The 25,858-nt window shown below is 45.8% G+C and overlaps 1 protein-coding gene across 2 annotated transcripts in view; it reads left to right on the top strand.

Moving 5' to 3' along the window:
- PRKCB (protein kinase C beta) overlaps positions 1 to 25,858 on the top strand; it is a 374,895-nt gene that overhangs the window by 280,105 nt on the left and 68,932 nt on the right. For both annotated transcript variants that reach the window (XM_086376807.1, XM_086376806.1), the window contains exon 9: positions 314 to 460. In XM_086376807.1, coding sequence (XP_086232933.1) covers positions 314 to 460 — 147 coding nt within the window. The remainder of the gene's footprint in view (positions 1 to 313; positions 461 to 25,858) is intronic.

The following is a 25,858-nucleotide window of genomic DNA, read 5'->3' as shown; positions in this document are numbered from 1 at the left end:
GGAGCCAGGGTGGGTTGTCCAGGTGAGAGATGATGACAGGTGGAGATGGAAGGAGGAAGGAATTCTCAAGACAGCTGGGAGGAAGCAATGACAGTTTCTGGTGGTGGACGAGACACGAGGGATAAAAGAAACATGGAGGTGCCAAGTCTGGCCTTCACGTTTTGAGTTTGCACCGTGGATACTGGGCTGTGCTTTTCACCGAGTCAGGGGCATAAGTTGCAGGATCCACAGCTTGCCACCGCGCTTGAGTTTGAACACTTAACGCAGGCATCCTCCAACTCTGACGATGTTTTCTATGTGCTTCTCCCTCCAGAGAGCCAAGATCGGTCCTGGGCCCAAGACTCCTGAAGAAAAGACGACCAACACCATCTCCAAATTTGACAACAACGGCAACAGGGACCGGATGAAACTGACCGATTTTAACTTCCTGATGGTGCTGGGAAAAGGCAGCTTTGGCAAGGTACAGTGTGGCTGGGTGGAGGCACCTGCTGCAGAAGGAACCAGCTAACAAGGCAGGCACATTTGCTGTTCATATGGGGCTTATGTTCCAGGGAGGGAGAGAGTGAAAAGTAAATAGAGCTACACTCCAGTTGGTAACCAGTACTGTGAAGGAAATAAATGGAGTGCTGTGTCACAGGCAGATAAAGAAGGGACCCACTCATGGGACGAATTGAGAGAGTATCTTTGACATAAATACACGACCATGTATAAAGTAGATAGCTAGTGGTTCCCTCTGCTCTACGGCACAGGGAGCTCATCTCTGTGCTCTGTGATAACCTAGAGGGGTGGGATGGGGGGCTGCTGGGAGGGAAGCTCAAGAGGGAGGGGTTTTACATATACTTACAACTGATTCACATGGTTGTACAGCAGAAACTAGCACACCACTGTAAAGCAATTATACTCTGATTAAAAGGTAAGTTTTTAAAAAAGAAAGGACCTACTCAGACTGAGAAAGTGATGTAGAAACTGAGACCTGAAGGTTGAGAATTAACCAGCCATACATTCAGAGACCTAGGAAAGATTGTTTGTGGCAGAGAGAACGGCAAGCGCAAAAGCCCTGAGGTAGGGAAGGGCTGGGCACATTCTAGGCACTGTCAGAGGTGCTGGGCCAAAATGCCATGAGGTGAGGGAGGTTGTGGGATGTGAGGTTGCAAAGGTGGGAGGGGCCTGATCTTGCAGAGCCTTAAGAGCAGTAACGAGGAGTTTGGATTTGACTCACAATGCAGTGGGGAGCCACTGAGAATCTTAAGCAGAGAAGTGACATGATCAGATTCAGTTTTGGAAAAGATCACTCTTGCAGCTGAGAATGGAAGTGGCTCTTTTCAAACAGCCGCATGGTTGAAGGATGTCTCTGGGACTTGTAGAGCGATTCTGGATGCTTTTATAGATACCAGGAGATGCTGTTTTACTGAAGTTGAGATTGCGTTATAAGTATTCCTGTCTTGTTTAGTGTTGTTTTGAGTCCTTTAATCCCTGTGTGTGCCACCAACACGTCTCACATCAATCTCATTCCATGAACTCAGGTGTGCAAAAAGTATCAAATTTCTTTCCCATCTCTATAGCATAAGTCAAAACTCTGGGAATTATCCTCTACTCCTCCTTGGCCCCCCTCTTACCCCAGGTCCGCATAATAGTGAGTCTAGATAGGTCCTCCTACAAAACATATCATGAATTTACTGAGTTCTCTCCATCTTCACTAATTCAGTCCTAATCTATACCATACATTACCACCTGGACCACTGCAGACGTTCCCAACTGGTTACCCTGCTTCCACTCTGGTGACCTGTAATTAATACACTTCCATGCAGCGGCCATAGTTATTTTTAAAAGCTTTACATTAGGTCAAATCACTCCCCTGCTTGAAATCCTCCAGTGGCTTCATAAACAGAATACATTCTGTCCTGTGTCCTGGGCTTACATCGCTCTTTAAAATCTGGTCCTTGTTCTCTGTTTGATGCCTTCTTTTTCTTTCCTTCTCCCCATCACCCACTGTGCTTGGGCCGCATGGAGGTTCTTTGAAACGTACAAAGCTCCTTCTTCTCTTAGCGCTTCTGTGATGCTGTTCCCTTCCTTTATTATTTGCAGAACTGGCTCTTTCTTGTCATTTCCCTCTCTACTTAGATGTCACCTCTTCTGAGAAGCCTTCCCTGACCACCGCTCAGAAGAGCCATGCATTCGTTCTCCATTATATTTAACTTTCCCAGCACCCACCACCAGCGGATACTTCTCTTGCTTGTCTATTCATTTGTCTCCTCATTCTAAGATCTGAGTTCCACAAGAGCCAGGAGCTGTGTCGTGTTCACCGCCCTACTTCCAGTGCTTGTGGGTTGAATTCATGCAGGACCTAGACTGAATGCATGAATTTTCTCGAAGGGCCACAAGGTCCGTCCTGCTACTGCAGTGAAATAAGAAATCTGAGATGGTGGCACAAGGGTGGAAGGGCCTTGGCAGGGAGTGGGACTAGAGAGAAGGAGCACAGAGTAAGGTTGCTGAGCCGCCTGGAGGTCGGGGAGGCTAAGGAATCGGCAGTGGTGATAGCGGAGGTCCATGCCATTGTGTGCTTTTGGCCAGCAGTTCTGAGCGGCCTGAGGGTGGAGACGGAGTAGCGTCAATAGATGGTGGATTTGAGCTAAGTATGGGGATTAGCCCTAGAAGATCACGGTAATAAGGGAGTCAGGGTTTCAGGGCAGAGGGATATCCACTGCAGATCCAACAGAGGCTGTTCTAATAGGTACTCAGGAAAACTGTACTGAATAAATGTGTAACAGGGGCATCTAGACCGGAGGAAGTCGTAGCAGGAAGAGGTTTATCACCTTGGTGTGGGAAAGAAGTCTAGAGGCCTAGGGATGAGAAACAAGTGGATGAGGCCACGAGATTTTTTTTTTTAAGGAGGAAGGGGTTAGATTCTAAAACCCTGGCTCTTGCTCTTTTGTGGATGTTCTGCTCTTTCTTTCTGGAAGCTTTTTAGTTTTTAAGATTTATTTACTCGACGGCACTGAGCCTTAGTTGTAGCTTGTGCTGTGCGTAGTCTCTCAGTCGTGTCCGACTCGGTGACCCTGTGGACTATAGCCTGCCAGGCTCCTCTGTCCATGGGGATTCCCCCAGCAGGAATACTGGAGTGGGTTGCCATGCCCTTCTCCAGGGGCATAAAAGGGTCCTTATTGTGGCATTCGAACATTTAGTTGCCATGTGCAGGATCTATGTCCCTGACCAGGGATTGAACCTGAGTCCCCTGCATTGGGAGCACGGAGTCTTAGCCACTGGACCACCAGGGAAGTCCCAAGGCCAAGAGATTTAAAATGCTAGCTCCTGGGGCATGTGGATTTCAAGGATGGTGTGGTTTCCATGATGACAAGGAGGAAGGTGGCCTACATGAAGAAGAGGTTCTAATAAGCTGAGGCTGTCAGGCAGTTTTAAAAATTAAATTACATTTTTAATAAGCAGTATATTCCCATGGTTCATAATGAAAAGGATATTAGAAGGATAAACACTGAGAAGTCTTGCTCCCACCCAAGTTCACATCCTTCTGTGCCCCCTCCCTGCTACTGCCCCTCCATATATAAGCTGTTTCGTTGATTTAATTTGCATCTTTCCAGTTTTCTCCCTGCTAATTTAACAAATATAAATATGCATGTTTATTCTTGTCCTTGTTGTCTCAAAAGTTAGCAGACTGCACACACAATTCTTCACCTTTTGGATCACTCAACAAATGGGAAAGGTTTTTCTTTGGCCGTGCTGCATCTTCATTGCTGTGTGGGCTTTTCTCTAGGTGCGGCAAGGAGGGGCTACTCTCTGGGTGCGGTGGGCAGGCTTCTCATTGGGGTGGCTTCTCTTGTGGTGGAGCACTGGGCTCTGGGGCGCTTGGGCTTCAGTCATTGCTGCTCCCGGGCTCTAGAACCCAGGCTCAGTAGTTGTGGTGCTCGGGCTTGGTTGCTTCTCAGCATGTAGGATCTTCCCAGACCAGGGATCCAACCTGTGCCCAATTAGCAGGTGGATTCTTTACCGCTGAGCCACCAGGGAAACCCTGATTGGAAAGTTTTTGAGGAGTGGAAGTTCCAGAGGGTGTTGCAAAAAGGACTAGGTTTGGGGGGTGGGGGCTGTAGAGGAATTGGAGAGCAGGTCCTTGGGGAATAGTGAGGGAATTAGAATAAATCATGCGTTTCCATGGAAACGGTTATAATAATTGAGAGTTCTGTTCCAGTCTGGGATGTGGCATCAAATGAATCACAGAGGAAAACAACAGTAAGTCATGAAAGCAACTAGAATAACAAAAACCTCTGCCATCCTTTAAAGCGTAGAGCAATCCTGGGCAACTCACGTTTTGCCAACCACGGTTTTAGACAAATGTGGTTTTATATTTGAATGTCTACTTTTTACCGTTTTGTTATCTTGTAGGCTATATACATTAAATCCCGTACATGGAAGAGCAAGGCAGCAGTAGTGCTCCCCCTTCCAAAGATGAAAGACGTGGACCTTCGGGTAATCTGTTCACACGTCCCCTCCCGCAGGCCCACGGTGTCAGATGTGGCTCAGAAAAGCCTGCTGCTCAGCACGGCACTAATTTGTGGAGTGACTAGAGAGTGACACACGCGTTTTGCTAAGACCTGTGAAAATGAAGCAAGGGACAAAGCAAGTGTGAAGGCCGTTGAGTTCCAAATGAGTAAACTCTGTTGCAAAAACTTGAACAGGAGGCACAGTTTGGAGAGTTCGTTTGCTTTCCTGGCCATGAGAGAGTGTTTCCCAGGAGGGTCATCGTACGAGGGCAGGGCATCTCAGCATCTCTGGCTTTCTTGGAGACGGATGCCCTCTAGGACTCTTGTTACAGAGCATTTGCATGTATTATTTTGTTATTTAATGTTTATTTTTATAGTTTGATCCTTCGCTCTATTTATTACGATTTCTTTTTTTATATATTTGTGTATCTGTTGGGCTGTGTCGAGTCTCAGCTGTGGCATGTAGCATCTTCATTGCGGCGCGCAGACTCTGTAGTTGAGGCACGTGGGCTCTGGAGCGCGAGGGCTCAGTGGTTGCGATGCATGGGCTTTGTTGCTTCTCAGCACGTGGGATCTTAGTTCCCCGACCAGGGATCGAACCCTTGTCCCCTGCATTGCAAGATGTATTCTTAACTACTGGACCACCAGGAAAGTCCCTTTTATGATTTCTTGAACCTTCGATTTCTGCTTTGCCAACCTTTACACTTTTCAAGAATTTAACCTCTGTGGTTGTCGAGTGATTTCTGTGGTTAAAATTGTGCAGCAGATATGTAAATTGGACAGATGGGCACTGTCCAGACCAATTATACAAGGGAAGTTTATGAAGTAAGCAGAGAAAGTCCCTGATCAGGTATATATGTGTGTGTGGTCTTTGTGTGCTCAGTCCAACTCTTTGTGACCCATGGACTGTAGCCCGCCAGGCTCCTCTGTCCATGGGAGTCTCCAGGCAAAAATACTGGAGTGGCATGCCATTTCCTCCTCCCAGGAATCTTCCCAACCCAGAATCAAACCTGCGTCTCCTGCAGTTCCTGCATTGCAGGCAGATTCTTTACCACTGAGCCACTTGGAAAGACCTGATAAGGTATATACACAGCGCAAATGCAACTATTTACATTGTAAACTTGATTCCCCTAATTCTGAAGTACTAGAAGATAAACGGGTTTCCCAGGTGGTGCTAGTGGTAAAGAACCCACCTGCCAGTGCTGGAGACATAAGAGACACAGGTTCAATCCCTGGGTCAGGAAGATCCCCTGGAGGAAGGCATGGCAACCCCCTCCAGTATTCTTATCTGGAGAATCCTATGGACAGAGGAGCCTGGAGGGCTACAGTCCAGAGGATCATGCAGAGTTGGACAAGATTGAAGCAGCTTAGCATGCACGCATGCACGCCTGCACCGTGATGAATATCCATTGAATATTTAATTAATGCTAATATCACTTGCCTTCTGACACTTCAGAGGTGCTTGTGGTAATGATTTGTCTGATCCAGATCTTTTTAGAAAATTATGCGGGGAAGTTTGAGTGAGGGTTTTCTTATTATTTCCTTATACTTGTGGACTCTTGCTCATGGAGGGTACTGGCCAACTGGGGGACTTCGGGGTGTAGGGAGGGCAGGTACATGTCATGGTGGACATATAGGTAACATAAAAAAGCTCAAATCCAGCAGCACAAAAGATCTATCACAGGAAATGATCAGAAGTAGAAAAAATGAAAATAGCCCAAATGTTCATCAGTAGTATGAAAGTTAAACATATAATGGTGTATCCATGATACTTTCAAAAGAATATGGTCTTTCTATCTTTCATATCTCTGTTTGTCATTGTGGACAGACATCCGTGACACAGTATCAAGTAAAAATAGAAGCAAACCACAGAACGCTATGATTAGTGGTGTAACATAAACTGTACACAGAATCATTTTATTTAGGTAATATACTCAGAGACCCTACTCTCACTGGACTTCCCCCCAACATTTTATCAGGAAAAAATGTTAAAAATATAGAAAAGTTGAAAGAATTATACAGTAAGCATCCGTAATACCCAGTACATAGATTCTACATTTAGCATTTGACTATATATGCTTTTTTGCTTTTTAAATATTTATTTGTTTGGCTGCATCGGGTCTTAAGTTGCATCTTGCAAGATCTTTCATTGCAGCTCTTGGGCTTGCTAGTTATGGCTCGGGGGCCTGGTTGCTCTGCTGCATGTGGGATCTTAGTTTCCTGACCAGGGATTGAACCTGCATCCCTTGCTTTGGAAGGCAAAGCACTTAACCACTGGACCACCAGGGAAGTCCCTGACTGTATATATGCTCGATCACATGTCCATCCTTCTTTTTGTCTCTACATTAACCTATCTTTAATGCATTTCAAACCAAAATGCAGACATCAGTACACTTGACCCTGAATTCTTCAGCACGCACCTCATTTCACCAGAATTTAATATTTGTTTTTGATCATTTTAAGGTAAAATTTGCACACAACAAAATGCATGAAGTAGCATGTCATTCTGTGAATTTTGAAAAATGCATGCTTAAAAACCTAATGGGAATATAAACATTAATCAAAAAACTTCACACTAAACAGATGTAAAGTACAACTGTGATGTTTGCTGTATGCTGGGAGAGCCTGAGGGAGTGGGCTTGGCTCTGGCTGCAGTCAGGAAAGGCTTCTTGGAGAAAGAGGCTCTTGAGTTTTACCTAAAGGATGAGCTAAGTTAACTGTGCCAAGAGGGGAGGGAGTAAATGGAAAATCTCAGAATGTCTCTTCTGGGACTCTCCTGGTGGTTGAGTGGTTAAGACTCCATACTTCCAGTGCAGGGTCCGTGGTTTCAATCCCTGGTTGGGGAACTAAGATCTCATATGTGGCATGGCCAAAAATGAAAAAAAAAAAAAAGTCTCTTCTTCCTGACCCCACAGCAAGCCGGGCCTGGTTGATCTGTGTGGCAGCCAAACACATAAGCTAGGTAGGGTAGATTCAGTTGTCATAGCAAACAGACCCCCTAAATCTGTACTGATTCAGACACAATAGAAGTTCAGTGTTCATTCATGCAAAGTCCAAGATGGGTGTTTCTGGCCTTGCCCACGCTCTCCATCTGGTGATTAAGTGACCCAGGTTCCTTCCATCCTACATGGCTCCATCAGTCCCTACAGCCTTGTTTTTGTCTGTACTCAGAGAGCAGAGGGGGAAAGAGTACAGAGGAGGCACAAGCTGCTTTTTAAAAGCCCTGATGTGGATGTGGTACCCGTCACTTCTGCCTACACGCTGTTGCAGAGAATTCAGTCACGTGCCTCAGAGCAAGGGATGCTGGGAGAGCAGTTTTGGTGGGAGGATAGTGACCTCAGCCATAATCCCTACTTTTCAGCTCTGGTTGGAATTTTTCTCGGTGACAAGAAAGACCTTCTGACTTTAACCTTTAGAACTCCTCATTTTTCATGCCCCACAAACAAAAACCATTAAGCCTCTCTTGATGACATTTCCTTGTGTTCAAATCATGGAACATGCCAGGTGTGAGTGCTGCTTTTCCTGAAGCATAGCATAAGCCAGGAATAAATCAAGTAGGAAGAAGTCAGCAGCTTATGAAATTAAAAGGAAAAGTGGAAAGTCTTTGGAAAAGCAGGTATTACTTTTATCTCTTCAAAAAGCTCCATTCAAGTCTTTTGCTTTAAATGCATCGAAGATGATCAAAAATAAAAAGCCAAGAGGTAAGAGACAAAACCATTCAGCTTCTTCTGGTGTTTGACTTTCCTCGAGTAATGACCAAGAGGCTGATGATACTAAGTGTCTGAATGTCACTGAGGCAGCTGTTGGGGGTTAACCCAGTGGCCCCCGGAGACTCAGTATTTGTGTACCACTCTCCAGGGTGCTGACGCCATCTCCCATAGCTCAAGATTCAGACTGTATAACAGGGTTGAGTATAGCCTTGACCAAGTTTCCCAGCTATTAGCTATTCATGCACCTGTAATTTTTTGAAACATGTATGTACTTCCTTTATATTATCTTAAATATTTTTTCTTTAAATGATTTAGTTGACTTCCTTCTCTTCTTCTTAGCATTGCCCTAAGTGATAATGTGTCTGAAATCACAGGCTTGATCTAGCAGTTACATATTTGTTTTAATATATCTCAGGAGAACGTATTAAAAGAAAAGTAATTTTGTCCTTGTATTGCTGATGGTACAAATACCACATTTTACAAAAAGAAAACTGTCTTAAAGGTCTTTCACTCACATGACCATTTGGTACTTCAACTACCATTGTATTCCTAAGAACATGAAGACTTCTGTTGCATTTTTGTTTATCTCCAGAAGGTACAGAAAGTCTCTGATCTTTCCTTTCCCCTGTATCCTCTCCTTTAGATAAGGAGCATGCTCACCGTTTCCTGAGTCCTTCAAGATGTTTTCTGTGATCTTGACTTTCTCTTTCTTGTCCTTTACTCACTGACTATATCGGAGAATCAAACTGCTCTTTTGAGATTTGCTGCCTCCACTTCCTTCCCACTCACCTCTGCCTTGTCCTTTTGCCCTGTGACATCTACCCTCAGCAACCTCTGTTTCACCCATTATCAGTGATCTCATAGCTCCTAACTCTCCAGATCTGAGCATGAAGCATGGTGGCTGCTTATGAAAGCAGCAGGCGGACATGAGGGAAAGGAACTGGGGCTAAGGTTGGAACCAATACCTGGAAGAAGTCATCATTTTTATAATAACTGCCTGCTGATGGCATAATTAAGGATTTATTCATTCAACAAGTATTAATTGATCATTCACTATGTGTCAGGCAGCCTTATAGGTGATGCTGAAAGCTCAGTTTCTCCATACATCAGTGCCGAATCAAATCTTGGAGACAGAGTTTTGGGTGGAGAAGGCAATGGCACCCAACTCAAGTACTCTTGCCTGGAAAATCCCATGGATGGAGGAGCCTGGTGGGCTGCAGTCCATGGGGTCGCTAAGAGTCAGACACACTGAGCGACTTCACTTTCACTTTTCACTTTCACGCATTGGAGAAGGAAATGGCAACCCACTCCAGTGTTCTTGCCTGGAGAATCCCAGGGATGGGGGAGCCTGGTGGGCTGCCATCTATGGGGTCGCACAGAGTTGGACAAGACTGAAGCGACTTAGCAGAAAAGAATAGGTTTATTGCTTTTCCAGGCAAAGGGGGACACAGCAGGCTAATGCCGTCTGAACCACATGCCCCACTTGGGGAAGATAGTGACAAGTTTTACAGTAATTGTTCACAGAGGCCGTGATCAAGCTTGTGGATATTCTTCTAATGGGTTGGTGGTGAGATAAGTAGGAGTCAACATCACCGACCTTCAGTCCAGCTGGTCTGGGGTCTGCATGCTTGTGGGCAGCATACCATCATTAATTATTAACTTCTCCCACCTGGACGGGGTTTCAGTATCTGCAAAATAGCTCAAAGATATTGTTGTGTGTATCCCTTGATGCGGAAACAGGACCTTGCCCCAAGGCTGCTCTCCACTGTTTCTCCCTGGTCTCGCATCCCCTCCCCTCCCTAATTAACAACTGCTTGAGTCTGCCCATTGGAACTCAGGGAAGGTCATGTAGGTCAAATGAAGGTTGTTTCCTATAATCAAAGAAGTGGGGGACACAGAAAGACCTTGTGCCCACAAGCCCCACAGGGCCCTGCACGGTACCATAAGTGCAGAGAAAATGACTGTGAACAAAACAGGCAAAATTATCTGCCCTTGTGGAACATATATTCTCGTGGTGGTGGTAGTGAAGAGGCTGATGCTATCGCCTAACATTCTGAGTCCTCACTCAATGCCAGGCTTGTTGTAAGGGCTTTGTATGTATTGGTTTATGCTTCTGCTTTAATATAGTTGCTAATATCCCCATTTTACAGTTGAGGAAATGAGATGCAGGCAGTTGAAATAAATGTCAGAGAGCTAGTCAGTGGCATTTAACAGACCGGGTTTGGTTTGAATACGTGTGATCAGAGGCTCTTAACTGCTTGATACTTTTAACACCTGTATTTCTAGTTTCAACAGCGGTAGTCTCAGTTCAGTTCAGTTCAGTTGCTCAGTCATGTCCGACTCTTTGCATGAACTGCAGCATGCCAGGCCTCCCTGTCCATCACCAACTCCTGGAGTTCACTCAAACTCACGTCCATCGAGTTGGTGATGCCATCCAGCCATCTCATCCTCTGTTGTCCCCTTCTCCTCCTGCCCTCAATCCCTCCCAGCATCAGGGTCCTTGATGAGTCAACTCTTCGCATGAGGTGGCCAAAGTACTGGAGTTTCAGCTTTAGCATCATTCCTTCCAAAGAACACACAGGACTGATCTCCTTTAGAATGGACTGGTTGGATCTCCTTGCGGTCCAAGGGACTCTCAAGAGTCTTCTCCAACACCACAGTTCAAAAGCATCAATTCTTCGGTGCTCAGCTTTCTTCACAGTCAAACTCTCACATCCATACATGACCACTGGAAAAACCATAGCTTTGACTAGACAGAGCTTTGTTGGCAAAGTAATATCTCTGCTTTTGAATATGCTGTCTACGTTGGTCATAACTTTCCTTCCAAGGAGTAAGAGTCTTTTAATTTCATGACTGCAGTCACCATCTGCAGTGATTTTGGAGCCCAAAAACATAAAGTCTGACACTGTTTCCACTGTTTCCCCATCTATTTCCCAGGAAGTGATGGGACCGGATGCCATGATCTTCGTTTTCTGAATGTTGAGCTTTAAGCCAACTTTTTCACTCTCCTCTTTCACTTTCATCAAGAGGTTTTTGAGTTCCTCTTCACTTTCTGCCATAAGGGTGGTGTCATCTGCATATCTGAGGTTCTTGATATTTCTCCTGGCAATCTTGATTCCAGCTTGTGCCTCTTCCAGCCCAGCGTTTCTCATAATGTACTCTGCATAGAAGTTAAATAAGCATGGTTGTCTCACCATGTCACAAATGTATTCTAGAAGGTTAACTGTTAACCCCTCTTATTTTCTCATCCTCCACCCCCTTCTCTTTCCCTCCAAGTGTAAGCAGAGTTTGCATGCCTTGTTTTCAGACTGAGCCTCTGCCGTTAGACAGACGGCATGCCCATCATGCTGGAAGGCTCCTGGTGTTCTGTTCTCCTTCCTCGCTCCGTGTTTGTCGATCACCATCTATGTGCCAACGCTCGTCAGCAGGGATTCCTAGGAGGGCTCCTGAGAATTCACTTCTCTCTTCTAGTGTCTGCACCTCTCACCTCCTCTGCAGGGTTTGCTCGTGAGATCCTCCGAGTCTGGGAGGCATCTCCAGTGTGTGCAGTAACTTTTCAGCTGGTTTCTTTTCAACCGTCAACTTTCATTTCTTCTAACCCTCACCAGCTCTGTCAGCCATCCCCACCCTATACAGTTCCACTCACCCATCTCCATTGCCTCCATTGAGCTCATACTAATTGCCAGGGACCATGCTATTTTTAAAAATGATTTTATTTGTTAATTTTTGACTGTCCTGGATCTTCATTGTGGGGTTTTCTCTAGTTGTGGCGAGGACGGGCTGCTCTAGTTGCTTGCACAGGCTTCTTACTGTGGTAGCCTCTTGTTGCAGAGCATGGGCTCTAGACCACCGGATCAATAGTTGTGGTGCATGGGCTTAGTTGCTTCAAGACATTGGGATCTTCTGGGACCGGGGATCGAACCTGCGTCTCCTGCATCGGCAGGCAGATTCTTTACCACTGAGCCACCAGGGAAGCCCCCAAGCTATGGGTTTACATGGATCACATGTATTAATTCTCACCACAGCCCTGCTAGGTAGTTACTGATATTAACCCTATTAGACCTATTTGAAAACTGTAAGTCAGAGAGGCTGAGCGACCTCCCCAAGACCACACAGCTAGGAGGAGGCAAGACCAGGGCTTGAAATCAGGTTTTATGATTCCAGTTACCTCTTTCCTTCTCTAACAGCACTCTTCTCTACTTTGGGGTCCACTCATCTCCACCACACTGCTAGTCTTTTTTGAAACCATTTAAAATGAAGACTTTATGGGCTTCTCCTTACATCATGAAAAAAAAAAAAGTGTAAAACTCTATTTTACAACTGATTCAAGGACAAATATATTAAAATTGCATGTTAAAGCATCTTCTTCAGCTTAAAAGTTAATTTTTTTTCCTTGTGATTTGGAAAGAAATGAAAAATACTTTCATGAGCCCCTGAAAAGATCGTGGTCCCCATTGTGCTTGAAGTTGGCCCTGGCTGCTGACACCAGTGCCCCAACAGTGCAACCTTCAAGCTCTCTCCCCAAAAGCTGCCGGGGTACTTAACTAGCATGTGCTTTGAGTTTGGGCAAGAGAGAGAAAAATGCAGAGCTCCACCCCCAGACTCTAGTGTCTTCTCCTGGATCCCAGTAAAGCATTGAGTTACCCCAGGAAGAAATTGCCTGAAGAGATGAAATGGCAGTTTAGTTTCTACCGGTAACAAAGGCCTTTTCTGAAGTCTCGGAGCTCCCGTTGTGGGAGTCTATCCTAATTTTAATCTCATTAGTGGTATGGATTCACACGCACACATATACATCCATACATTAGAAGTGGTTATATAATCCTACAGACAAAAGCTCTTCCCTTTACTTCAACCTGCTTTGCTATCTTCCTGCACCATATGGTGAGTCTTTTTATCATATGGTTCACAGATAGCTCAAAGTCTTTGCTACCTGTTCCCTTAATCCTTTTCCAGAGAACCTTTTGACATTTGCTGTCTGATCTTGGATTCCTGCCTTCTCTTTGGTTCTATCCCAATTATGGCTCCTTCCTCCCAGCCCCCAGTCTTTCGTATGCAATTCTTATTGCTGAGTATTTTTGCCAACTCATCTTCCCAAGTCACTTTCTGAATTCGTCCAGGTCTCTCATCAATGAAGTGACTTGCTGCTTTTCCGTAGCCCCGATTTTCACCCCTTGTGTGTGGAGCTCAGTCGCTCAGTCACTCATGTCCGACTCTGCGACCCCATGGACTGTAGCCTGCCAGGCTCCTCTTTGAAGGGATTTCCCAGGCAAGAATATTGGAGTGGGTTGCCATTTCCTCCTCCAGGGAATCTTCCTGACCCGGGTATTGAACCCACATCTCCTGCATCTCCTGCATTGGCAGGCAGATTCTTTACCACTGAGCCACCATGTAAGCCCCAGTTCACCCCTCAGGAGATAGTACATTACAGAACAAGAAAGTATGAGTCTATTTTCCCAATAAAATGAATTATATCAAAGAAAGTGAAACATTTGGAATTTCAAGTTTCCTTGTCAAGCCAGAGTGAGGAAAGGGGGGATTTATTGGGCAGACACAGCCTGTTTTCCCCAACTTCCAAAGGCAGGAAGTGCAGCTGGGATGAGAAGCTTCCAGGAACCCAGCCATCATTGTCTTCATCCTGGGGACCCCCCGTCTGTCACCCCAGCTTCTTGCTGATGTCTCTTGTTCTGACTGTGCCTCAGCAACACCTCCCTCAGCCTTCCAGCACTTCTCCGTTCTCAATCGAATCCCCAAATCTAGAACAGCCTAGAATTTAAAGCCCTAGGAAAAAGACTGATGGGCCAGTATGGCTCAGGGATCATGAAATCCAGTTAGCTTTGGCCGGGAGGACAGGTCACTTTTCCAACCATCTGTCAGGAAGGACAACAGGAATGGACTGTCTGAAAAGCAGCTGTGATCTGGGAAGCTCCTCAAAGAGAAGGAAGAAAATGCTGGGCTGCATGGCACACGGGCCTGTGTTCCCTTCCGATCTGTAGATTCTTCAAAACATTGCCTGGCTCTTTGGGGAAAATAATAAAAAGTTAAATCTAGTTCTCTTACTGAAGGGTCAGATAGAGCCTATTAACATGGGATCTCTGTTTCAGGCGATAATTCATGGCCTCTGGTCCAATTAATGTGCTGTCATAGTTCACCCTCTGTGCATCCATCTCAACTGCATCTTTACTTGCTATTTCAGAAATTCTTGTCCTGTTAAGATGAATCCCTGTTTACTAAGCATAACCCATAATCTTTTCTACAACAAACATGATTGCAGAGGCCTATAGATTATAATCCAATGCCCATGGTAAATATTTGGAATGTACAAGTATGGATGGTTAATATAACTAAGCATGCCATAGTTTGTTCAATCCTTACCCGTCCCTTGGTTCCATTTCATATTATGTATTGTGGTGCTAGTGGTAAAGAACCCACCTGCCAGTGCAAGAGACAGTTCAGTCCCTGGATCGGGAAGATGCCCTGGAGAAGGGCATGGCAACCCACTCCAGTATTCTTGCCTGGAGAATCCCATGGACAGAGGAGTCTGGTGGGCTACAGTCCATAGGGTCACAAAGAGTCAGACATGACTGAAGCAACTTAGCATATATGCGTGCGTTGACCTCATTGAACATTGCTGCAGAGATTGATAATATAGTCTGAGCACTGAGAACCTAAGTGTTTTATATGCATTGCTCATTTAATCTTAACAATGATCTTAGGAGGTGGGTGCTGTCATTATTTCCATTTTGCAGATGAGGGAGTGGAGGCTCAGGGTTGAGCGCAGAGACTCCAGATTCATGCGGCTGTGGATGCACGTTCAAACCCGAGTCTGCCTCTTGAAGGTATAGCCGCTATGCCACACAGCCTCCAGGGCACTCAACATACTCCACTCCCCTCAGAGAAAGCCCATTCTCTCTCAGTCTGTGACACCAACCACAAAGGGAGGCTTGTGTACACAGAGCGCTTCAGATTATAGAGAAATGGGATTCCTTTGTCCGCCTAATTGTTGAAATGAATGATGAACCCTTAAGGGTTTCACTATGTTTTCTTTTGATGAAAGGCATCAATTGTTGGTTTGTCTTCCCTGAGACTGTTTAAAAAGCAGTTGAATTAAATCTGCTTTTATTTTAACCATCTAGCTTTGTCAAATACAATGTATGATTCAAAGAAAAGTAACTAAGCCAACCTACAGGTCACCAACATTGATTTGAGCTCAAGAGAACACGTCAATAACTCGAATTGATACCTATCAATTCCACTGTATCAGTTCTCTGATATGAATAATTAGAAGTAATACAGCCAGAGTTTTGAAATATAATAGTTGTTTTGAATTTCTTATTACAACCCAATCAGACATTTCTTATGGAATCCAATGAACCATCTTCATTTAAAACACAAGGGCTCAGCGTTTCAGGTTTAAATCTTCATATTCCTTCTCCTCTTCCCAGCAGTGACTGTGAGTCATTCCTTCCATGGATGTAGTGACATTTGCCCAACAATAGCAGGTCCACAGGAGCCAGAGATGACTCGGCCAAAAGTACCTCCATTCTAAACTTTGTTTCACACTTCCACTGGCTTTCTCTGCTAGTGGGGAAAAAGTTGACACTTGATTAAATCTAGTGGGTGACATGGCATCATTTTAAAAGGCTTAAATCTTAATCCCACCTGTCATCCTGACCTCTGATCTGAAAACTCAATTTATCTGTCACTCAGCTCCATGCTTCCCCCATTATAAACATCTCCCACTTGAGTGGTACATTCATTATAATCAATAAACCCACATGGTCACGTCCTTATCACCTGAAGTCCACAGTTTACATTAGGGTTCATTCTTGGTGGTGTACGTTCTACATATTTAGACAGATGTATATCGACATGCATCAACTGTTATAGTATCTTACAAAGTAGTTGCACTGCCCTAAAAATCCTCTACGCTCCGCCTGTTCATCCCTCCCACCCCCTTACCCCCTAGCAACCACTGATCTTTTTACTGTCTCCATGGTTTTGCCTTTTCCAGAATGTCATATAGTTGGAATCATACAGTATGTAACCATATAAAGAGATTTTATTTTAAATAAGGAAAACCTTACATAATAAATCATGAAATAACCCAGTTGATCTGCATGCTGAGTATCACTGCTCTTATTTTTGTCTTGCCAACTTGAACACTGTACCCACAAAGTGATGCAGTGCTACCCAGATCCACTCTATTAACTCCCAATTAGCATCCTTTCCCACTATACCACTTCTCAATTTTTCCTGAAGTACTTCTTCAATTTGCAAGTCTACCCAAGTTGCTCCTCCAAAAGGAGCTATTAGAAGCCAGAAACCATTTCTAGATGGCTAACTTCCAGTTTGCTGCTAGAAGCAAATGTATTTAATTCCCTTAAACGACATGATTTTGTATTCTATTTAGTGAGTCCACCATCAAATACAAAATTTGAACACACATATGTGTGGATATATTATGCTTAGAAAATATGACCCAAAGTTTAAACAATAACAGTACACTTTGAAGAATTAAATTAGGGCCTCCAAGATAACCTAGAATATGTTAGAACATCCTCGTGTCTGGTGAAAGTTGACATTTGGGAGAACCTCACAAGGTAATAAAGAATTCATCAACCATGATGGGCATGGTGAATTGAGTTCTGGTTCTAGGCGTTAAGCTCTTAAGATGCCATGTGGCTTCCTAGGTGGCTCGCCAGTAAAGAATCCACCTGCCAATGCAGGAGACACAGGAGGTGTAGGTTCGATCACTGGGTTGGGAAGATCCCCTGGAGGAGGAAGTGGCAACCCATTCTAGTATTCTTGCCTGGGGAATCCCATGGACAGAGGAGCCTGGCGGGCTACAGTCCACAGGGTTGCAAAGAGTCAGGCACGACTAAGCGTGCACACTTTCTCTCTTAAGATGCTGTGTATCATTGAATCACTCTCGCGACCCTATGACTTGGTGGACTGTGATTTACATGTACCCCCACATCCACCTCCAGGGTCTCCTGACTGGAATGGCTCTGTCCCTCATTCCATGCCTCTGGTTATCAGAGGTTGGGGGGTGCCTAAGCCAGCTCTTCAAACCCAGCCCAGTCTGAAGGAGGGCTTTGCCAGAGAAGATGAGTCCAGAGGGGCCTGGAGTTCAGGGTGTATCATCACTTCCCCGTTCAGAATGTTAGAAGATGACAGATGGTCTGCTGATTCTGCGGGGAAGTCCCGTCTGGCCTGAACATGCCGCTCCCTGCGGGAGAGTCCTCTTAGCCTCTCCAGGAGGGCTCGTGCCAGCCCCACCTCTAAACACAGACAGTACGACCTTGCCTTTCACTCTGGGCTGCGCATAAGGATCTCCTGGGAAATAGATTTTGCAGAAATTTTGGTCTATGGCTCTGGTTCACTCTCTGCCATCTGGAGAATGTGGGAAGGAACTGCTGTCCCCACTGAAGGAGCCGGAGCATCCCTCTTATTCTCTGTATTTATTCCTTCGCTTTAACAACATTGCCTGGGACTTCTCTGGTGGTCCAGCGGCTAAGGCTCCAGGGGGAACTAGATCCCACACGCTACAGCTAAGAGTTCACATGCCGCAACTAAGACCTGTGTTTAGTGGCTCAGTCGTGACCAACTCTTTGCCACCATATGGATGGATTGTAGTCTGCCAGGCTCCCCTGTTGATGGGATTTCCCAAGAAAATACACTGGAGTGTGTTGCCATTCCCTTCTCCAGGGGATCTTTCCGGCCCAGGGATCGAGCCCCTGTCTCCTGCATGGGTACGCCAATTCTTTATTGTCTGAGGCATAAACAAAATGGCTTGATATATGCCAGGCTCTGAACGTCACTTGTATTATGTCACTTGCTCTCACAACAGCCCTACGAAGGAGGACTGTCACTGTGCCCCTTATATATATATGAGGGAACCAAGAGTCAGGGAGGTTGAATAACTTGCCCGAGATCACACAGCAAGCACATGATAGAGTGATGCTTTGAATCCAGAACTGAACTTCTACCTACTGTGATTTTACAGCTCTAATTAGATATAAACTTTGAGCTTATCAGTTTTGTCAAGGTCACAGTCTCATTCTTACATCAAAGAGCTTGTCAGGATACCTGCTGTGTTGTAAAGAGAAGAGGATGTGGACACTCACCTTCATCTTGTAACCCGGCTGCACCCAAGTCTCTCTCAAAATCCTCCCCCCAAGTGGGCGAAAGCCCCCAAGGAGAACAGTGGCCAATGTTTGCCCAGTGCTCCAACCCCTGATGACAGTACCATCCTGATGGCCTCTCCTCATCCTCCCCCACGGCAGGCCAGGCCTAGCACAGGAAGGCCCCCACTATTTAGAAGATTCCTACTTAATTGGTCTGGAGTGTGGTCCAAGCATCAGCTTGTAAAAGCTCCGCAGGGAGTTCCAGTGTGCAGCCTGGAGAAACAGGAGCTCAGTACAAGCAGGCTTGCGAGGCAAAGCCAAGCAAAGGGGAGGGGAGGGTGGGGGAAACTGGATTTGCCTGAAGACAGAACTGAGCTGGTCTAAAGTACTCTAGGTCTTCAGAGGGAAAAGGTGGAGCCAAAGTAGGAGACGTTCCCAGAGGGCAAGGGGACCCTCAAAGAGATGGGACCCTAAAATAGAGGAGGGTTCATGCTTGCCAGAGATCAGCGCCCCACTACGTCCCGCAGACTCGCGCCCAGCCTTGTCCACAAGCCAGCTCTGTAGTGTGGTGGGTGTGGGAGAGGCGGGCAGAGGGGCTCGGGGTCCCCCTGGAGGCCTGCCTGCTACATAACCTGGCTTTGACTTGCTTCTGCATCCCTCTCCCGTGCACCCTCAGCTCCCTGCACCTTACAGACCCTCTCCTCCCGAATTACTGTTTGGGGACTCTGTGAGCCCCAGATGTGTCTCTCTAGTTTAAGATGCACCGTCTGAGTTCATCCAGTTACCATCTTTTCCTGGCCCCTGTATATTAGTCAAACTTGTGGGCTCTGACCATGCTCGATGGAATGGTCTCCCTTCGACCTCCTCTGACCCTGTCGCAGGGATGTTGCTAAGAACATCCTCCATGGCAGCACTGCATGTTCACGATCCACACGAGACATTTCTTCTAGACCTGAGTTCCAGGGAAAGCTTATTTCTCTCTGCAACCAATGATTTTCTTTATAGGAAATATAAACTTTTGTCATCGTTTCACGTAATTCTGGTTGCTTTGGTCTTTAGGAAGCTAATAGTACAATACATACAAACACACATACTATATTTATAAAATACACACATACACATATATATGCATGCATACCCATCCACACACACTCACACACACACATGTTGGGGGTTGGGCAAAAAGTTTATTTGGGTTTTTCTGTACCATTCTTAAATACATACTATGTACTATATAATCATTTTTAACCAGGTTTACCAAGGTGTAATTTACATAACATAAAATCCACTTGTTTAATATTACATAATCTTGAATGCTGCCTCAAATATATTGTGAATTATAAGTTGGATGTAACCATAGATAAATTAAATGATGCTGAGAGCTAAATCACTAAAGATTTTTAGTGACCTAGACCTAGGGTTTCTTTTTAATTCCTTTCTCCTCATTCATGGGCTTCCCAGGTGTTCTGGTGGTAAAGAAGCCACCTGCTAGTGCAGGAAACATACAAGACTTGGGTTCAATCCCTGGGTTGGGAAGATCCCCTGGAGGAGGGCATGGCAACGCACTCCAGCGTTCTTGAGAATGCCATGGACAGAGAAGCGTGGCTGGCTATAGTCTGTGGGGTCATAAAGAGTTGGGCACAACTGAAACAACTTAGAAGGCACACCTCTCACTCAGATCTTTTCATTTATTTATTCACGAAATATTTATTGAGTGTTTAGACGTGGATGATGTGACAGTGAAGCAGTCAAACCAAACAGCTGCTCTCCTGGAGCTTACCTTCTAGGGAGGGAGAAGAGAAACAAATGGAGGGGAATAGGATGCCAGATGTGGTGAGTGCTGGGAAGAGGAAGGGAGTGGGGAGTCGCAGAGGGGCTGCCACTTGATGGAAGGTGGTCAGGGAGGACCTCTGCGAGGAGGTCACACTGAACGAGGTAAGAAAGCACGCTGTTGAGCATCTCCGGGGAAGAGTCCCACAGGCAGGACAGCGTGTCCGTGGAGGTTGGGAGCAGGTAGAGTGGAAACAGAGAATTATGCAGGAGGCAATTGCAAGAGACCAGGGTGCGAATCATGGTGGCTTAGATCAGGAAGGAGGCTGGGGGTGGACGTTTTTTGAAGGTGTAGTTGATAAAACTTGAGGCACTGGATGAGAGATGCAAGAGACAGCAATTGAGGGAGGCTCAGTTCGGCTTTGGACTTTCAGCAGGCGTCTGTTGAAGTTGGGGGAGTGGGGAGTGGGGCCTTGGTCCCCAACTGTCATTGCCCTCTCCTGTCAATAAGCACACAGACACACAGTTCCCTCGGGGCCAGTCTCCTTAGCCGGTTAAGAGCTGTGTTCAGGGCTCACAAGCCGTCTCCTCGGTCATTCTCTGAAAAGATGAAGCTGATGATAACCAGCGAGCCTAGTGGGCCGAATTGTCTCCACCCAGTATATATATTCAAGTTTAACTGCTGATCCTGTGAATTCCACCTAGACTGGTGGTGATTTAGTCACTAAGTTGTGGCCTACTCTTGCAACCCCATGGACTGTAGCCTGCCAGGCTCCTCTGTCCATGAGATTTTCCAGGCAAGAATATTGGAGTGGATTGCCATTTCCTTCTGCAGGGGATCTTCCCGACCCAGGAATTGAACCCAGGTCTCCTGTATTGCAGGCAGATTCTTTACTGACTGAGCTATGAGGGAAGCCCAACCTGGGCAGAGGGTCTTTGCAGATGTCAAGTTCAGATGAGCTCAGGGTGGCCTTAATCCAATGACATATCTCCTTATAAGAAAAGGCCATTTAGACAGAGACACAGGGAAGAACAGCATGTGAAGATGGAGGAAGAGACTCAGGTGATGTGTCCACTGGCAGAGGATTGCTGGCAACTGCAGAAGCCGGGGGAGACCTCTGGAACTGATCATCCCTCAAAACCTTAAGGAGGCACCAACCCTACCTCAATTTCTGGTCTCCTGAAGTGTGCAAGAATAGACTTCTGGTTCTTGTTATTGTTACTAGTACCAGTTCCTAAGTACTCTTCATTTCCCCAGAACGGTGCTGAATTCATATGTACCGTTTTCGTTCTTGATCCCCTCAAGTTTCCTTAGCACCACCCAAAGCTGAGCATTGGTAGTTTCCCTGTTTTATAGATGAGGCAGTTAAGGTTCAGAAAAGGTAAGTGACTTTCCCGAGGCCACACAGCTAGTATGTGGTGGAACTTGGATATTTACCAGGTCTCCTATTTCTAAAGTCCGTGACCTAACCATAATGCCATCTTGTCCCGTCCCCCAAGAGCCAAGGTTCCAGGCACATTTTCCTGTTTGGATTTCCCAGTAAAGTTCATCTCCACCGACTTTCCAGTTAGGAATCCCTGGGCTACTCTCCACTTTATCTGCTGTCATTGGAGCTGCTGCTGTTTATCACATCTCTCCCAAAAGATTCTCGGGGAACAGATGTGGCTGGGAATTTGATAAGAACATCACTTCAGCACAGCCTTTCAGTCTGTTTGGAATCCTCACCCAGGAGATGGAGGGACAGCTGAACAAACAGCCCACGCCCTCGATGTTGGTATTAACTGAAGTGGAAGCTCCAGAAACTGCAGACAATAAAAAATCATGTCTACAGAAAGGAACATTTTAGAGCATGGCATTGCCATTGCTGGTGCTCAGGCTGTTTTTCTGCCATTTCTTTCTCTTGTTCCAACCCTACTTGAGGGCACAGGAGGAGGCAGGTAAGATCTTCTCAGCCACTTACTCCTTAGAAGCAGGGCCATGTCTATCCTGTTTGTAGGTGCATTACCAGTGCCTAGCATCCTGGCTGGCACAGAATTCCCAGGAGGGCTCAGGGACTGGATGGATGAACTGGAATCATGGCTGCAGCACTAACTCAGACTAAGCTCATCTGGACAAGTCGATGACTGGTTTGTTCCTGGTTGTATAAGAAATGGAGAAATGACCTACTGTTCTGTCTTTGGCCATGAGTTAGGACATAGGGGCCAAAGCCTCAACAAGAGAGGTGGGTAGGGAAAGCAGAACAGGGCCAGGATCTGGAGTCAGATTTGAAACACTCCAGCAATAATATGCAGATGGTGCAGCCTCATGACTCAACCCTTGATTCATAGGGCTCAGAGAATCAGATGGTTAAGAGCATGGACTTTGGAGACAGATAACCTCCAAGGGTCACTTCCTAGTGGAGTGACTTTAGACCACTCACCTCACTTCTCTAAGCCCTGGCTTCCTCCTCTGTGAGTAGCAGTAGCAGTACCTGCACTGCATCTGTGTGGAATTACATGAGATGATGCACCATGTAAATAAGAAGTAGGGGTAGTTATCATTATTAGCCCCAAACTAGCCACCTTCCCTTATATGCTGGTCCCCCCAACATTGCCTGCTTTCTTCCTGGCACATATACGGGCCCATTCCCTTTGAATGTCCCCTGTTCTCTGTCCAGCCGCCCCTCCCCCGCCGCCACCTTGTTGCCAGTGCTGACGATTGTTTGCTACATCTCAGAGAGCTGGGAGTTAGAATCTGGAATTTGAATTCTAGAACTTGAGCACTCACTTCCTATCAAGGTTTATGGATCCAGGTTGGTTTCATTTGAAGGGAACACAGTTTGCTTCCCTTTGCCCGGAATATGCCTTCCCCCATCTCCATCTTGCTAGTCCTGGCAGTTCTTCAGGTCTCAGCCTAACCATCACTTCCCCAGGGCATCTTTTGCTGGCCCACCACATCAGGTTAAGTCCTCCGTGTGAACACTCACAATGGGCGCCGTGCACTTCTCTTTCAGGAGTTTAATCATAATTGAATGGGAATCATTTGTGCTGGTGTGTAAGCTTCCTGAAGGCATTGTCATTCTGCATCCTCAGCGCCCAGAATATTCCAGACACTTAATTCGTGTTTACTGAACAAATGAATGAATTGGCCAGTCTTCTAGGTCCGGGATGAAACTAGAAAAGGTGACTCATTTGGAAGGCAGGATGAATTCTGTTTCCATTGCCCATCTCAACCGAAGCCTTAAACATTTTTGGATTGAAAAGAGTGTGCATAATTAAACACAGGACATAAATAAAGCCAGGTAACAGGGCCACAGCTGACAAGAACGGGTTGCTTTAGGGCACATGTGAACTTAGATGAATCTATTCTAGTTGCCTCCTGTTGTACCACAGATTGTCCCCAAACTCAGAGGTCTAAAACAACAACTGTAGCCCGCCAGGCTTCTCTGTCCATGCAATTCTCCAGGCAAGAATACTGGAGTGGGTAGCCATTCCCTTCTCCAGGGAATCTTCCCAACCCAGGGATCGAACCTAGGTCTTCCACATTGCAGGCAGATTTTTTACCATCTGAGCCACCAGAGAAGCCCAAAGACCCCCAAACAACGCCACTCATATGTTATTACCTCTCATGGTTTCTGAGAGTCAGAAGATTGGGAACACCCCCTGGGTGGTTGTGGTTTGGGGTCTGTCCTGCAGTGGCTGGAGCAGGGACGGCTGGGGCTGGAGTTCCCAGTGCTGTCTGGACAGCAAGTTCTTTGTGTCTTCTCCAGGCCTCTCTTGTCCACATGGCCTCATTCTGTAGCCTTGCTGGCACGGTGGCCTCAGGGCTCCAAAGGCAGGTGTCCCAAGAGAAACTGACAGAAGCTGCTGCCTCCAGAATCACGCAGTGTTCCATTCACTGGAGCAGTCACAGAGGCTGCCTGCATTCAAGGGGACAGGGCACACACAGACTCTGCCCTTTGAGAAACAGCAAATGTCTGTAGACATGTTTTGAAACCGCCACAGAATATCACTTCCTTCGTGGTGTGGGGGAAGCTCTCAGGAAGCTCTCAAAAAGCCCTCCAAGGATATGATTCCTATTGAAAGGAAAGCTTGATTATGTTAATATTAACTTGTCTTGCAGTTCCCTTGACTGCAGAAAAAGTGTTGGGAAACTCAAGAGTTTTACCTGTGGAACGTCCTCGCTCTTACATTAAATGAGTCGATTTGATAATACTTCACAGACTTGCCCACGTTCACGGGACAGGGCACAGACTCTGCCCTTTGAGAAAGAGCACATATCTTGGACCTTCAGCGGCTTCTCTGGTGGCTCAGATGGTCAAGACTCTGCCCACAGTGGGAGACCTGGGTTTGATCCCTGGGTCCAGAAGATCCTCTGGAGAAGGGAATGGCAAACCACTGTGGTGTTCTTGCCTGGAGAATTCCAGGGACAGAGGAGCCTAGAGAGCTGTAGTCCATCGGGTCACAAAGAGTCGGATATGACTGAGTAACTAACACACACACACACACACACACACACATGGTTCCTCAGAGCAACACATTTAGTAATTAGAATCAAGGGGAGGTGCTTGTTAAAATGCTCACTCCCAGGCCACAATCAGAGCTTCTAGACCAGAGGTGGCACTTGAAACCTTGTCTTGTAAGCAAATATCCCCATGTAATCCTGAGATCGGCAGGTATCTGTGCTGTGCGCTCAGTTGCGTCGACTCCTTGGGAACCCACGGACTGTAGCCTGCCAGGCTCCTCTGTCCATGGGATTTTCCAGGCAAGGATACTGGAGGCACTGTTGTTTATAAAGAATGGAATTTGCCTTGTTTTAGGTCATGTACTAACCTGATGCTATTTGACTCCCCAAAATGTTTATTTTGTATTAAGAATGTGAGCTCCTCAAACAATAATTTTGTCTTACAGGATCTCTAAGAAATAAAAATCCACTCAAGGTAGTATAAATAAAATAACAACTTTATTGGGGAGATATGGAGGTTTCTATGGAAACGGCCAAGCCTCCTGAGAGATTGGAACCAAGAACTGGAAAGCAAAGCCTTTGATCATTCCCTGACATTCTTTTCCTCACCCTACACCCCACCACCACATCTGGGCCATTTTTCTCTGCCTGTGTGTGGTAGGAAGGAACCACTTATTGCTTCTCAGCCTTTTGGCTAAGATCAAGTGTAGGAAAAGACCACTTTAGGCAGATCTGCCTGTTTCTCTCTTCAGGACCCCAGACTGACTGCTGGGAGTATCCTAATTCCACATTCTTAAATGAGAGCATCTGATTGGCTCAACCTTAATTGATTAACTGATTGGCTTAACCTCAGTTCTCTACCTCTGATCCAATCAGCTGTGGCCAGATAGACCCCCTGCCCAATCAGAAGATTCTGGTAAGGATCTGGAAGAACTGAAAAGTATGTTAGGGTCCATTTCCAACTTAAACTTCAGCCACTTTTGATAATGCAGTCACTCTTGATTTTTATCTATCTTTTTTGAAATACATGTTCTAGAACAAACTACCAGTGTTGGGCACACCACCTGTTTTTATAAATAAAGTTTTATTGGGACACAACCACACTATTCACTTGTGTGAATGGCCTTCTGGTACTGGCTTATTCTCCCCCTACTCCTGTAGCTTAGGAAAGGCAAGGTACTGAGACTCTTCACACAAAAAAATAACTGTAACTATGAATGCAACAGTATTTTCTGAGATGTAAAGCACATAGTATTGATCATTTGCAAGACGATTTTAGTTTAGTAATTTGAGTTTTTAAAGGTGGTAAGTAGA

The sequence above is a fragment of the Bos grunniens genome, chromosome 25 (assembly GCF_055505025.1).
Source record: "Bos grunniens cultivar Pamir isolate PY7600 chromosome 25, Bosgru_T2T1.0, whole genome shotgun sequence".
In the NCBI taxonomy this organism is placed as follows: Eukaryota; Metazoa; Chordata; class Mammalia; order Artiodactyla; family Bovidae; genus Bos; species Bos grunniens.
This window is presented reverse-complemented; position numbering and strand designations above follow the sequence as displayed.